Source organism: Falco biarmicus, chromosome 5 (assembly GCF_023638135.1).
Source record: "Falco biarmicus isolate bFalBia1 chromosome 5, bFalBia1.pri, whole genome shotgun sequence".
Classification (NCBI taxonomy): Eukaryota; Metazoa; Chordata; class Aves; order Falconiformes; family Falconidae; genus Falco; species Falco biarmicus.
In genome coordinates, this window is record NC_079292.1 from 45,465,887 (window position 1) to 45,481,645 (window position 15,759).

Sequence of the window (15,759 nt, forward strand, 5' to 3'; positions counted from 1 at the left end):
GCAATAGGAAAGTGAACAGTGAAGGACAGAGGATACTGAATTTCCTTGCTGAGGGACAACATGCCTGCTGGGTTTAGTCCCAGCTGCCTCTGCCTGCCCTGTACAGCAGCATTATTCCACAACAGTAATGTTACAGCCATTCAGGTTGATCGTCCTTCACTTGTTTTTGTCCTTAACATGAATGTCTTCCATGTCTAAATTCAAGTTGCACATTAGTACTATGATTTTCCCGTGCCCACCATGAAGCAGCAGGGACCCATAAGCTGCTTCCACCCCCCTGCAGATTTCTACCAGCACAAACTGCAGAACTGATCACTGTCAGGAAACAGATCTCTCAGGACATGCAGACATCTTTATTTTCATTACACGCAGAGGAGGGGGCAGGGAACAAGCAGATGGGATCAAAGTCCCCTCCCTAAAACAAGAAAAAGTCCCATTCTCCTTATCTTAATCATGGCATTAGCAAGTTTCTCTAATTCCCTCACTCTTCATCACAGCTATGCCCCGCAGAGAGAAAACACCTGGCACAGGTGTTTCTGGTGATGACTGCTAGCTCTCAAGAGCAGAGCTATCTTTATTGAGTACATTAAATATTTCCTGATTTACAAAAGTTGTCTTCCTGAGGCTGATGCTCCAAAGATTTGTGAGACACCTCTGGGCAACCACAGCTGTGAGCCAACGGAGATTTCTTTTTCATGAGTTTGAGTGTTTTCTTAACACGTATTTAACAAAACAGCCATGACCTGCTCAAAGGAGCTCTAAATTTGTGCAGGTAGAATTAACCCTAAAATAAGGAGCAAAGTAGATGCCAAAAGTTTGTACAGCAAGAGTCTAAGCACCGACTTTATTGAGCAGATAAGTATGGTTATACATAAACAAATGTAGTCTGTTGGCTGCTGTAATTAAATGAGGGGAGGGAAACAAGTTAAATGGGTCAAGCTTTTGTTATGATCAAGACTTTAAATATCCAAATGGTATGCTCTTGGGGGAAAACCTGTTGGCTTTATTATGTTATTTAAAAGACAGTTCAGCACAAAGAAGTACAATCTTACTACATTTCTTATGTAATTTCTTTCTTTACTTACGTGAATTTGCATGTAGAAGAGCTCTAAACATGATAAGCAGTATAAACACTAAAACAAAAAAGGTTGAGATAAAAAAGGGACAATTTTTCATGTCATGGTAAACATTGTTATCAAATGAAGCTAAGAAATTACTGGTATCAGTATGTGAGTAATTAAAAGCATCTTTTCAAAGAAGCCTGCCAGACTGTCTTCTGTATGTACATATAGAGCTGCGGTAGTGTTAGTAGTGTATCTTACTAGCAGTGTTATCTAATCCAACATACGCATTCGGACGATATAAGAATGAGGAGTTTTTAATCTCTCCATTTATTTATTCCTGATTTCCTGAGAGTTAAGCTTTGAAATCAGTCCTGATTGAACTCCCTGAACCTTGGGATGATGAAGAATATCAGGTCTCAACATGCAGGTTTTTAACTCAAAAGTCTAGAGAACGCCAAGTTCTGTTTCAAGGATTTGGAAGCTGGTATCCATCCTCAGCACTGTCTGCATTGGCTCTTAGTGGCAACTTGCTTTCTGTTTTTCTCTTTTCCCCTTTCTGTTCTTTTAACCACAAGAAATATTCACTCCTCTCTCTTAAATTATGAATAATTAAATAGCACTCTAAAATTAAGGTCTTTAACAGAAAATAGGAAGAAAAATAAGATAAGAAATTCAGGGTTTACAAAATTTTCCTCAAAATAATGACTAAACTTAAAGATTTCTTTAACTATCGGTAAACAGTAGTCAACTGGAAACATTCACACAAAGCCATGACACATTTTGCATGACTTTGAATTAATTTTTGCCTTGCTACCTTCAAAATAATTATGTTACACACATGAAACTCCTCCTGGCACTTTGTTAACATCTGGATGCTCTTGTTATATTTTTTACCCCAAAGTCTGTATATTCTTTTGGACTAAGAGATTATTTCCTTGGATAATTCACTCAGGTGAATTTTCATTGTTTCTGTCATTAATTTTTCCTTTCTTACTACAAGGAACCAAGGAAAATTTTGTTTAACTCTTGCATAAATATAAGAGGAGAATTAATACTGTTAAATTTCTGCTAGTAATGCCTAGAAAACATCAGACATCAAAGAAATAAAAGCTGCAGCTTGCTTTATTAAGAAAGATCAGTGGATAACAACACTGAACAACAAATACCTAGGACTTACTGTCCTACTTTTTCTCATCTCAGACTTAAATTAGTATTCTGTAGCCTACCTATTTTACCATTTCACAGTATGGAGAGATGACTCTTCCCAATATAAACCAAATGTTGCTTCCTTCAGCAATCAGAAAGCCATTTTCAAATCAAACTCTGAGCGTATGGGCACTGTCTTATATTTGAAAATATGCAAAAGTTATTTTGGGCATGGGGAGAGAGAAAAGTATAGAAATATGCAATAAATGAAGTTTAATCAAGCTAGTATTTCTCCTTAGAAAATACCATTTGATATTATCTGGGTGATGAAAATATCGTTGTCCACTAGCATTAGAACAGTGACCTCTTTGGAGTCAGGTTGGCATATGCCAGCTGTTTGCCTTATTGTTTAAATGTTCCAAATTCTAACGTATTTTAAGTCAGTTTTATCAGAAACACCCTCAGTGACTGCACTTTCTTCAGATCCCACAAGAAAAGGCTGTTGGAGCCAGTTGCAGATAGAGACACCCACTGGAGTTACAAAGCCTGTTTGTTCCCAGTAAGTTGGCTTTATTCTTGGTCATACATGATTGTGGAAGCCACTGTGTAAATCAAATTGTTTATTAAGTAACAAAAATTTCCTGGAAGAAAAAACTAACTTCCAAACAGTGCTGATGTTTACACTTCATGCAATGCACCTGAACAATTTAAAGAGATGAAAAGGAAAGGGAGAAAGGCAGCCCAAACATTTGAATGCTATTGCCTGGACAAGCATTGTGGTATGTACATAACTTCAACTGGTCAGAGATGATATTCTGCCTCTGGAAGCAGTTAAATCTAGAAAAGAAAGAAAGTACTTATTTAAATGCAAAAGGTTGTCCAAATGTTTCTAAACCATTTCTTTCAGGGCATTAAATAATACTCAAATGTCCACTGAAGTCAAACTTGCACTGAACTAAATCAGTGCAGTCTGTTGGTGGATACAAAATGATCCTGCTAATGTAAGATGTCACTTGTGATAGCTGTGGTGCATATCTATAGCAGTAAGAAAGCAGCTACATTCACCAGAGAGGCAACTGAGCTCTCATGTGCCGGTTGGCCATTCCCGAACTTTTGGGATGTTTGTAGTTCTTTGTTGTAACAACAACATTCACTCCCTTTGTGTTCCTCATAGTGAGCCAGGAAAGCTACCCTTTATCATTACTGAAATGATGCTACTTCTCAGAAAACATTACTGTTTCTAGAATAGTCCATTGTTTGTTCTTCTCTTTCCTCTCTGCCAGATTATACTTAGATTCTTATATTAAATCCTTTCATAATATGATTTTTCCTGTTAAGAGTTTCTGCAGTAACTACATGCATGCTAAGTGCTTGGAGAGGGAGGAGGAAGCTGTTTAATTTGTGCATATGCAGAGGAGTGGCCCTTTCTCTTTCATAAGTTATGGTGGACATTGCAAAATAGTTTAACAGCAGCTGGTCCAGCTTTTGTGATAGACTGGTGAGAACATTTGACTCAAGCTTCTGCCACTTAAATCCCCAAATGTTGACTATGACCTGAAAGAAAGAAAATATCTTCTTATACCTGTTTTACATGTCAGTAGTGAAATCAGCAACTCTAGACTAAACTAAAATCTAGAATTTTGAAAAAAAAATATTTTCTGTCCTTACAGAATAAAGATATTTTTTGAGGCTTATTAATAAACTGCATTGTATCAAAGTAGGATTGAGCTGTACCATAACAATACCCCTACCATTAAATTATTTGCTGAGACCAATAAAAGTGTCTTCACTGCAGTCAAATCAGCATCCATTCAGCTCGCTTTACTTCTGATCCATATATAGTTGTAGATTGTGTGTTGCTGGGCAGTAAAAGGAACAAGAGACATGAACAGAGAATCAGCTAGCTTCCTGATCTCCCTGCTTAATTATATTTGTAGGGAAGACAAATTATCCATGGATTCAAATGAATGTACAAGTGTAATTCCACTCACGGTATTCAATTGTACTTCAACAAAATAGCAAAATGCATGTTAGTGGCTATGTATGGTACATGAGAACAACAATACTGAAACATCACAAAGCACATCATAGGCTAGACAGGATAGCTTTCACTTGAATTTAATGAGGCATAATGTAATCATAACGAAAGACAAATTAAATCACAGCTTACTGAAATTCTCCATTCTGAAAAGAGTACTAATGCCACAATGAGTCTCTGGGTTGCAGCTAACTGAGATGATACAGCATGCTCCACTGGTTGATTCTAAAAATGGTAGAAAAAGGCTAAAGCCACTTTACACAGGCAAACATATACCAATGGCAAAAGAAAATTACTTTTAGACATAGGTACTCTGTTAACTCTCAAGTGTTACAGTACTTCATTTGCAGCAACAGTCAGACTGACGCACTGAAAAGTTATAGATGCAGAACTAAAGACTTTACTCGTGTAAGCAAGCTTTTTGACCTAAATGAGGACTGTTGGGTTTGAGGCCAGGAACTCTATCAGTATAATACTAGAAAAATATATTTAAATTACTTCACAATAATGAATTGAGTGAGAAACCTAATCCAAATAGGACTAAGATTTCCTTTCATAAGGATTAATTATATTACATCACTAATGATGATTTTGTATTCAAAATTTTTTCATGCCAGCACAAAATCTATGAAGGGGCAGAAATCTTACAAGTATCCAGTTTATGACCTTATCCAGACTCTGTGGGCTATGGTGGGCTATGCGTATAAAGCAGACTGTCAATCAATTTGAAGGAACTGTTGAAGCAATACTGTGCCATCTTTGCTACATGTTCCTCTTCCTGTTGTGGAGTGACCAGTAGTAATTAATTACAGCCTACTGTCATAAATCTGCTTTTCCCTCCACTCTGATCTTTTAACATGAGTCTGTAGTTTGACATGGAATAAGCAGCTCAAATACCAACCTACAGGAATCCTAAAAAGACAAAGCAGGGCCACTCAGACCAGATTCTCACACCACTGGAGCCCAGTAATTACACAAATCACAGTGGATCCAGCATCTGATATGACCTTGTCCTTTCTTTGTTCAGATAGGAAGATGAGGGTACTCCTTGCTCTTACAGTCAGTCCTACAGCTTGCACAAGGCAGGAACCTGCCATAGCTTGTCATCGCCTAATGGGTGCAGAAGTCCCTCCCAAGGGGATATGATGGCTGAGCAAGGATTTAGTATCACTTCTCCAAGTCCTATTGTTGTTAGCCCTCTTCCACACCACTAGAAGGGAACTACCGCCCCTTGTATCTAGCCACATGGCCCGATGTTACACAATTGAATAAGAGAATAAATATGGATACCTGATGATTTGGGGCAGCTAGGCAGGAGGGTGGGTGGGAGTAGCTGCTATACAAACCTTACAATTTCAAGTATTATGACAAATCTTGAAAATTTCCATTTTCATAATGGTAAGAAGTCTGTTCTTCCATGTCTTGAGTTACTTGCTTTTGCTTTCTCCATTCCCTTCTCTGTACTTCATTGTTTTGACTGGTAGCACCATACATCTTCTTTGGACTTACAAAAGTTTCATTATTCATCTCTGTTTCCTCAGCTAGTTCATCCTGATAAATTATGCCACATTTCTCTTCATTGAGGTTTTCAGGGTCAGCCCATTCCTGCTTCTCCCCAGAAGCAAAGATAGCGTAGAATATCACTCCACTGTAATGCACCAGCGCTGCGATCAGAAAGACGTTTTGCCATTCTTCACGGGTCTGAAAGAATGGTGCAGCTCTCATTAAGTTTGCAGTAAAAAAGAAATATTACTGTCTGAATTAGACCACAAATTAGCACATATTGAACAATGACTGTGATCAGTGTTTGATTTCTGATGTTACAGATGGAGCAATTTATGAGGGTCGTTATGAAGATTTTTTTCTTTCATAACAATGGCTAATAAAATATAACATGGGAATTTTTTTTCCTCACAGTGAATTTTCTGTCTTGCATGTGAAATATTCATGGAGTTGGAAATTCAGAGATTTCTCTAACAGTTAAGATAATCTTATTGTAAAACAGTGATTGGTTAGGAACCCTGTCAGGGATGCATTGTAGAGGAGTTTCCCAAGTCCTATAAGCATTCCCCAGTGGTACAAAGATATTGCAGAGACTTAGCCTCAGGTAGTATAAAATAATGTCTGATTAGTTACTTAGTAGATATTTAGATAAACAGGTAATTAGTTTATAATAGCCAAGAATCTGGCCACCAGGGTATTGTAAAAGTGAGTGTTTAAGACAACCAACAGAAAACAGCTGCAGAGATCAATGATGAAACAGAGTTTCCAGGAAGCTTTGAAATGTCTTATCTTTTGTGGCCTTACCTAATCCTTTTCCAAGAAAACACAGAGAAATGTTACCTTATGTTTTGTCATTGCCCCAACGATAAGTGGGCACACCATTCCTGACAGTGTCCCCACACCATTGGAGATGCCCATCAGAATGCTAGCGTAACGCGGGGCTATGTCCAAGTGATTCACATTGAATCCTACAACAGAGAGACAACGGTCAACTGCACAGCATTGTGCTTGGTAGCTTTCTAGAGCTGTTCTGACTGAAGAAGCCAAAAAGGTAGGAACCCCCCTACTATATATACCAGAAAGAAGGGTAGTATTTTCTTGGTGATAAAGATGGAAGATATGTTGCAACTTTTTATTCTTTTTCAAAACCCCTTTGGGAATCATGTTGTATAGAAAACATAGTTTGTTTCGACCTTGCTGAAATTTTAAAGTATCTGTGCTTCCCATTTTCTCATACTGAAACAATGCACTCTGCAAGTATCTTTAATTAAGGAATGAATGCCTCGTGTTAGTCAAATGTCTGATATATTTTTATTTATGACATAGTGGTTTTTAATACATATTTTCCAGTACTTTAAGTAGCAGTTTAACATGATAAAAAAACAGTAGGAAAAATAATTACCCTTACTATAGTGTATCTTTTGGATACATATTTTATTAAGAAATAAAAACAAATAGTAAAAATCAGCTGAGATAATTTTCGTGCTTTAGGTAATGAAAATTAGTCATAGGAGCTATGGATGATCACAAGAAAGGGTGATGAATTCCAAGTGCATGGGATTAAATACAGTAAAAAGTTGACTACTGGGAAAATCCTGCAATAAAAATTGATTGATAGAAATGGTCTTCTATGCAAGCACCTCGTAACTGAGTAAAAAAACTACTTCCCACCTGCACAGTCCTAAACCAGCAAAAGACCAGTAGTTACTTTGCTGGTCAATTTTGTTCAATAGATCCATCTTCCTGGCAGTCTGCTAGCTGACGGCCTTCCATATTCATAACAAAAGAGGTTTTTTTAATAATGATGGTACTGGTGGAGCTACAAAAGTCAATATGAGACTGGAGACACCCATGAAAGTGTTACAAACAACTGTTCTGGAGAAGGGCTGGTTATAGGACACAACAGGGAGAGGACTGACCTAGAAAGCAGAAACTGGCAGCTAGGGCTGGGAGCGGGGCTGCAACTGATAGCATTTGAGCAACTATTCATTCCAGAGTAATTTTCTCTCTCTCTCCTTTTAGGGATACTGTTTATGGAAGAAGAAAAGGTGGCTGACACTGTAGAAGTATACTAGAAAATAACAGCACAAAGCTGATGTAAACTAGAATCAATCAAGAACAGATTCTTTCAAAGCTTCATCTCTTATGTGCAACATGTTTCATGGACACCGGAGTAAATTACTTCTGATATGGGAAGAAACAGGGAATACCCATAAGCAGCCACATTAAGAGCAAACAGAATAATAGAAATTATGACAGTAACAACAGTGAGGATAATGACATCACTTTTATCACTAATAGTAAAACCAAGAATAAGATCAATTCTTACCTGAAATTGCAAAGCCACTGAAGCCTACTGCTAACACCAGAAAGGAAATAGCCACACCTTTTGTATGAGAATAACCAACTATCAAAAGCAAGGTTGCTTCCATCCCAAAGCCTTCAAATGAAACACATGGCAACAAATTACATTTAAATTACTATTGGTCATGGAGATACTAATAAGGTCTAACACGAACAGCAACTTAAGATGAGACAAAATTCTTTTGTATATTATAGCTGTTTTTGAACATGCGTGGAAGATTTGTGGATTCACAGAGATAGTTGAATATTTATTGTTTGAGAATATACTTTTTTCTCCTCATTGCTGTGTAAACGACTCAAGCAATTGGTGAAGTTAACTCACTGAGCAGTACAGGGACACAATGAGAAAGTGACTCTGCAAAGTCCTGAAAAATTCACAAACATGACAGGACAAGGAGAAAAACACTTCTTGCCTTCAATTTCTCATGGTTGTGGTGATGTGAGATGTGCTCGGTAAATGGAACAGAAGAGCATTTTACATATAAGTGTGGCACCAACACAATAGGACGTACCTAAGCATCACAGGGAATTTCCAGTCTCTGCCATCACAGAAACTGACATTTCTAATATGTAACATTACAATCCTTCTGGGTTGTTTGTTTTGGCTTGGTTTGGGGGTTTGTTGGGTTTTGGGGTTTGGTTTGGTTTTTTTCATTGTTGGTTTTTTTTAATGATACTGAAAATACACCCGGAAGATACAATGAATTTGAGAATCCTTTGTGACAATGCGTAGCCAAGCTGCATGGCATCTCTGACTGCAGGCATCTCTATTTCAGGCAGCCTATGCCATCCATAAATAATGTAAGCCAGGAACTGGCAGTGGAGAACGACTCCACAGGCTATCTGGCTTGAAAATTTTTCCCTAATTTAGTATCATCCCCACAAGTAGATGTCATTGATTTTCCAGTTCAGTGACTGAACTGGAAACAATTTTTTTTGTGCTGAGTAAAAATGCTTCTGTCCATCCCTCACCCTTTTTTTCACTCAACCCTTCCAGCCTAAACTTGACAGTGGTTTTTCTGCTGGAAGTAGCACATAGGAACATGGCCAGCTATTGCAAGACTGTATCCGCTTGGAAAAGCTCTCTCCAGCACCACAGTACAGGGTTACCTTTGTCCATACAAGTTTGCAGGATGAGGTCTATTTGATCATACTACTCTTCTCGGCCAGTCCCTATTGCCCTTTCAATTATTAACAAGGCTTCTTTCCTCCTCCCTTTTTAAAAGTGTGCTCATATGAGTAAGGATTTACACCATGAGGACATCTAACATCAGCTCTCCATTAAATCCTTCAGATGAACCAGCTGTAAATGCATTCTAGAGTAATTTGTCTCTTGTTACACTTAAACATGGACCAAACTATGATTTTTGCATCAGCTGCAGAACAGAATTGAAATATTGTATTTTCAGAATCCAATAGTACCTCCACAATTCATGACCTTCCTTACAGTGGTAGTGGTTAAAATATTCCTGCTCCGTAAGAAGTCCGCTAGTTGCCCTCCAATGGGTACGATGATAGTCATGACCATGTGAGGAACTGCCGACAAAAGGCCAACCTGCAATTAGACAAATGAGTGCTTACTGCTCATGTCCTCCCTCAGGATTTAGGGGGAAGGGAATAGGAACCATACCTTTCTTCACCCCTTTGTTACCCCCATCAGACACTTTTTTGATCCTGGATCCTTGTGTGGGGGAATTGCAGACAGGTCCAACAGGACCTGCAACCAAGACCTGGGTGACCTTAAGCTACTTTTTTCCCATTTTTAAGGATTTCTGGGAGCTCGAGAGATTTCAGCATACTCTCGTCCAGGTAGTAGCAGCTTTTTTCCCAGGCCCTTCCAGTAATGGCAGTATGTGAGCCATGCCATAGCCAGAAGCTACCCACCTCAGCCCTGGTCCACCATCTCTGCTGGGGCTTTTGAGATGGGATTCACAGGATGCTGTACCTGGGAAGTGGAGCCTACAGGATGCTCCTTGGGGTGCCAGGTGCTGTCCAGTCACTGTCCCTGACAGACAGGGTCAAAAACGGGGCTGTTTGCTCACTGCTGGGGTCAAACAGCACCCTGTCCAAAGGGGCAGTCAGTAACTGCCCCTGCCAGGAAGCCGGATCTGTGCAGACCATCTCTTGTCTGCCCAGCGCCTAAGGGCACCAATGAAATGTAAAGTGCCTGGGCACATTCCTTCAGTTTTTGAGGGGTAGGGTGGTGTTTCTTCCTTCCTTCCTTCTTTCTCTGTATATATATAATAAAAAGGAAAAAGACAACTCTGTCTAAAAAGTCTGGAGCTAATGCTCTGATGGAGTTTTCCCTCTCTCCAGTGACCAGCAAAGGAGCACAATAAAACTGCTTTAATTTAGCTGGTTAGAGTAGGTGCCCAAGGATGGGTGATGGAAGGAATATCTCCTTGTGGCCTAGGAGGAGAAGCCAGAGCACAAGTGAGAATCTCACCTTAGAAATATGCAATATCCCTGCTCTTCCATGGTTACACTGAAGAGCTGCATAGAAGACCGTTAATATTAAATTCTATCGTAGACATCACAAACCCCTGTCTTATGTGTCCTGATATTAGAGTGCCCTATCTTGGTTTTCACCTGCTTTTATATTTTTTTGTTATCCATGTTCTTAAGGAGCTTGTTTCTGGATAACAAATCTCTTCCTGTTGCCTGCTACTGTGTAAAGGAAGGAAAAACCTGCACATTGTGTATGGACCAAAGAACATATAGCATAAAGCCTGACATTATGGTATAATTTTACAAACTATTAGCATACATTTAAAGTCATGCGTGTATTTTTATTTTTGTGGGATTGGAGCCTACAAATTGATGCTCATCTTCTTTTCATTTTCATAGAATCACAGAATGGTTGAGGTTGGAAGGAGCCTCAGGAGGTCATCTTCTTCAATCAATGCTCAAGCACAATCACCTAGAGCAGGCTACCTAGGACTGTGTGCAGACAGCTTCTGAATATCTCCAATTACGGAGACTGCAGCTGCTTTCCAGCTGGGTGACTCCCAGCATATATTGGTGTATGGGCCTGCTCCTCCCCAGGTGCAGGACTTTGCACTTCCCCTTGTTTGACTTCATGAGGTTCCTGTCAGCCCATTTTTCCAGCTGATTGAGGTCCCTCTGGAAGGCAGAAGAACCCTCTAGTGGATCAAGCCACTCCTCCCAGTTTTGTAACATCTGCAAACTTGCTGAGCGTATGCTCTGCCCCATCATCAAGATAATTAATGAAGATGCCAAACAGGAACAGACCCAGTATGACCCCTGGGGTACACCACTAGCTACTGGCCTCCAACCAGACTTCGTGCCACTGATTACCACCCTCTGGGTCCAGCCATTCAGGCAGTTTTCAATCCGCCTCACTGTCTGCTCAACCAGTCCATACATCAACAGCTTCTCTATGAGATCTATAAGTACCTACCTTACTGAAGTCTAGCTAGCAATATACACCGCTCTTCCCTTTATCTACCAAGTCAGTCACTTCATCATAGAAGTTTATCAAATTGGTCAAGCATGACTTCCCCTTGGTGAATTTTCTGCCAAAAGGTTACTACTTTTTGTGATAACTCTGGTATTTATCCCAGGCATGGGAAAAGACTATTTTGCAGAGTTTTAGTGATCAGCATGTCATCTTCTAGAAGTTGTTTTTTTTTTTGAAGCAGTAATTTAGTGAAAAGCTTATTATCTAGGATGTTCTACCTCCTTACATTGACAGTCAGTTTTGCATTAGTTTTTAATTACTGAGGTACACAGAGGTGCAACTCTAGGGCTAATGAAAGGCAGTTCAAAACAAACAAATCTGTTTTGTCTTAATACCCCTTCATCTTGTTCTTCATCTCCATGCTGTACTTGGCTATTCAGTGTCATTGCTACCATGCCAGCATTGCAGAATCTGAGCACACTCGTGCTTCCAGACCACACAGGTAATGATGTTGTTTGGTATCAGTTTGCAGAATTACACTTGCTTGAGAATAATTTTCAATGTAACAAGTAGGTTTTTTAAAGGAATGTTGGGACAACTTCTCTGGAACAATCACTCTGAAGTCTTCATTCATACTCTGAAGAGGGAATGTGATGATACTGACTAATGAAGTGGCAGTGGTCAGGAATATAAACCTATACAAAATTTGACCCCTCATCAATGAAAAGTAATGAAAAAAAAGATGATAAAAATTACCTGGCAAGCAATGCTAAATGGCCAGCACTAAACCAAATGTGCATTTCTGTTTACTTTGTGGTTTTCATGATATATGAGGTTTTTTAATTAACTCTCTCCCAAAACAACTTCTCAGTCATTTCCTTTTTTTATATATAATAATATATATAATTTATATAATATAAATATAATAATTTTATGCTAGCAAGCTTTTATTTCTATCAGATCACCAGAAGTATGTCATCCCAGCTACCGGAAATAATCTACTGTAATGATTCCAGGAGGATCTGGGGTTCCTCAAGCACTCTGCACCTTGTAGGGTGAGGTCTGAAGGTCACTGCTTCATCACAGACATTTACCTTGCTTATTGCAAATCCAAAGACTTCTTCAAAATAAGCAGGCTGACTTATAAGGAGCAAATAGAAGGTCCAGCTTCTGCAAAAGTTTGCCACAATGATTGCGTAGACTGGCATTGAAGTGAAAAATCTCTTCCAGGGAGTACTAAATTTCTAGGAAAAAAAAAAACAAACCAAAAGCAAGTAGGCAGAGGCAGAATAAACAATGAGACAGTACACGGCACCCAATTTACACTGAAAATCACTTATAATGCAAATAAAAGATATCTCCTGGATTAGTAGCAAAAGACAGGTAGAGAAACTTCCCTAGAATCTGTAGGATTTTTGAGGTGACTACTATTATAATACTACTATTGTCCTGTTTACTGAAATTACACAAGGTCTTCTGGAATCCTGCTACCGGGATAATAGAATCAATAACAGAATCAACGAAAACTAGAGAAAACCTTGTGTCATTCCCCACTTATTGGCATGATGAAGTTTGAGACATTCGATTGTGAAAAAAAGGTTATCCAAACTCAGAAACATGTGGTGGCACAGCAACAAGCAGCTACGTGCTTCAATCTAATTCATTTCATTCAGCAATAAATGGTAGTGGTAGATATATAATATATAGTGGTAGAGGATTTAATTAATAAATATAATTAATAAATAATAAAAATACTAAGTGGTAGAGGATTTAATTTCTATAACTTGCTTTTGGCATTTCTGTTTTCTATTTATGTTTCAATACTCCATACAGCAGGATTACTTTACTTCAGAGCCCTGTTCACTTATAATGGAACTAAAATCAGAAGCTGAAATATGTAACTATGGCAATATACATTGACATTCTCCTTTTTTACAAAAATGGTCCTTGTGTTCTACAGACAACTGCCTGCCTGTGGTTTTGTGTGAATATATGATGGTGGTACTAATGTTCTCTGCAGTAAAACTACTGTACAGCAAGGGAAAACCATGACCTAGAACGAGTATGTGTGTCTCCAGCCAAGACCTGAGTGCCTTCAGCCATATTTCAAGAGCATGCCCAAAAGGAGAGTCTGGTACTTTACACTTTCAACAAGGCTGATACCCCAAACATGTAGAGGAAAGAGTCTGGAGTTATTTTGTTCCAGAATGTTCAAGAGCAAAAGCCAAGAAGAAAAGTCTATCAAGAAACAGTTTTATATTTCACCACTAGCAAAAATAAATTACCTAAGGGAACGGAGAGAAGCCTGGTAGAAAAATAGGCTTTAACCTTAAGTTTCCAGGATCTTCCATAATTCTCTTAAAGAAAGGGTGAGAAGTCTTAAAACAAGGAGCTGAGAGGCTGTGAGAATGAGCAGGGCAGAAACCTTGTCCTCAAGCTTTCAGAATTGCAATCATCCTTAGTAAGAGCTCAACAGGCAGCTGGATAATTTAACATCTGCATCCAGTGTCTTGTTTAGCTATTTCCATTAATATTTTTAGAAAAAATACGATAGTTACTCAAGAGAGTAAGCAGGAGAGCAGAGTGTGTGGTTCCCTCTCTCTCCCCACTCCCTTCCCTGCATAGGTTAGTGAGGCCCCATAAGCCGAGAGCTGAAACAGCACTACATGGTTTGCCTGTTGCTGAACTCATCCTGCCCAGCTGCATGAGCCTGATCCTGCAGTTTTCATAAGAGGAAAAGCCCCTAAACATCAACAGAAAATAATTCTGCTGCTTTTATGCAGCCAATAGTATCCATCCAGTTATACGCTCATTCTGTGAAAGTGCTCACAAATTATAATCAGAAAAGCCTTATTTACTTACACTTGCACTAGCTAGGCTGGCTCCTTCTCCGATACTTGTTTCTATATATATCCTTTCTTCACTGGTTATTGTTGGATGTGCAGCAGGGCTCTCATAGGCATGAAGCAGCCAGAACATGTACCAAATAATCCCAAACATTCCTGCAGACGCAGGAAAAACAAAACTCAGTTTTAAAAGCCAATAAAGCCACACTTCAGTATCTGCAGGCCTTGAAGTTTGTTTTGAGAACCAGTTAGACCAAGTCTGCATAGAAAATATGCTCACAGAAGTAAGAAAATATGATAACTAACTCCGTGTAGTGGTAGTGTGTGCCTGCTCGCAAAGCATTTGAGCATTTTGTTACTTGTGTTACAAGATCTGCATGAGGCAGAGAAAAGGCAGAAGGAAAGCTCTATGTAGAATCTGAGGAAGAAAAAAACATGGAACATGGAACATGGAAGTCATAACATGGTTGCAATCTGTGTAAAAGAACATTGCAATCAGATTGCAATGGCAAATCTTATGGTGTGTCCTGTGTCTCCAGAGGAAACAGAGAAACCCCTTCTTAACTGGGTTACTGATGCACAAGGCTATGTTTGAGCCAGCTCTGCCCCATCCTGTGTGGGGGAAGCATGAGGCACCACAGATCAGCCGCAAGGCCATACCCATGTGAGGGGACCACTTTGTAAAAGTGGCACTGCTTTACCGAGGGCGGGCAGCATGGGACAGATTTCTCAGGGCAGAAGGTTTCAGAGGCATCTGGTTCCTCACTGGCAGCGTGTGTTGTAGCACTTGGTGTTAGTGTGCACTCCTGGACACTTACCACATGAGTGTTTGTGCTACAGAGCGACCTTGGCAACTGCATCCAGCCCTCTCACTGGGTGACTATGAGCCGTAGCCTGGTCATTACAATTTTAAAACATTTTATAACAGAGGATTACAAAATAAAAGCTCTCAGAAGCTGCAATAAGTAGAGAATAAATTGGAATACCTATCTGCAACCTCTTCATCCACTAAAGCAACTTTGATCCATGCTTGTTATACAGGTTTAACAAAACAACTGGCAGTACCAGTCTAGTCATAGAGATCCTTCATGCTAAGCAACTCACCATAAATATAAAAGACTGATGACCATCCTATATACTGTACCAGCACACCTGCCAGTGGCATGGCAACCACCGCACCTGCATAAGACCCTGAGGAGAAAAAGGATTAATAAAACATATCAGCTATGATAGGCGCAGCCAGCTTGCAGTACAGACAATCCAGACAGGTACTCATGGGGGCAGAGCTGGAGGGACATATCTGGCTGATTGGCACCATGATTTCTTCTGAACATGGGGAATGAGATGGAAGCTCTAAAATTTTGCTTGGGGTGTGTA

The 15,759-nt window shown here is 39.4% G+C and overlaps 1 protein-coding gene across 1 annotated transcript in view; it reads right to left on the reverse strand.

Moving 5' to 3' along the window:
* Positions 1-849: 849 nt before the first annotated feature.
* The window catches only part of SLC17A8 (solute carrier family 17 member 8), a 36,865-nt gene continuing 21,955 nt past the window's right edge, over positions 850-15,759 (reverse strand). Inside the window, exons 6-12 of the mRNA XM_056341839.1 lie at positions 15,487-15,573; positions 14,399-14,538; positions 12,631-12,780; positions 9,538-9,670; positions 8,081-8,191; positions 6,592-6,719; positions 850-5,949 (exon numbers count right to left, since the gene is read on the reverse strand). Coding sequence (XP_056197814.1) covers positions 5,611-5,949; positions 6,592-6,719; positions 8,081-8,191; positions 9,538-9,670; positions 12,631-12,780; positions 14,399-14,538; positions 15,487-15,573 — 1,088 coding nt within the window. The 3' untranslated portion in view covers positions 850-5,610. The remainder of the gene's footprint in view (positions 5,950-6,591; positions 6,720-8,080; positions 8,192-9,537; positions 9,671-12,630; positions 12,781-14,398; positions 14,539-15,486; positions 15,574-15,759) is intronic.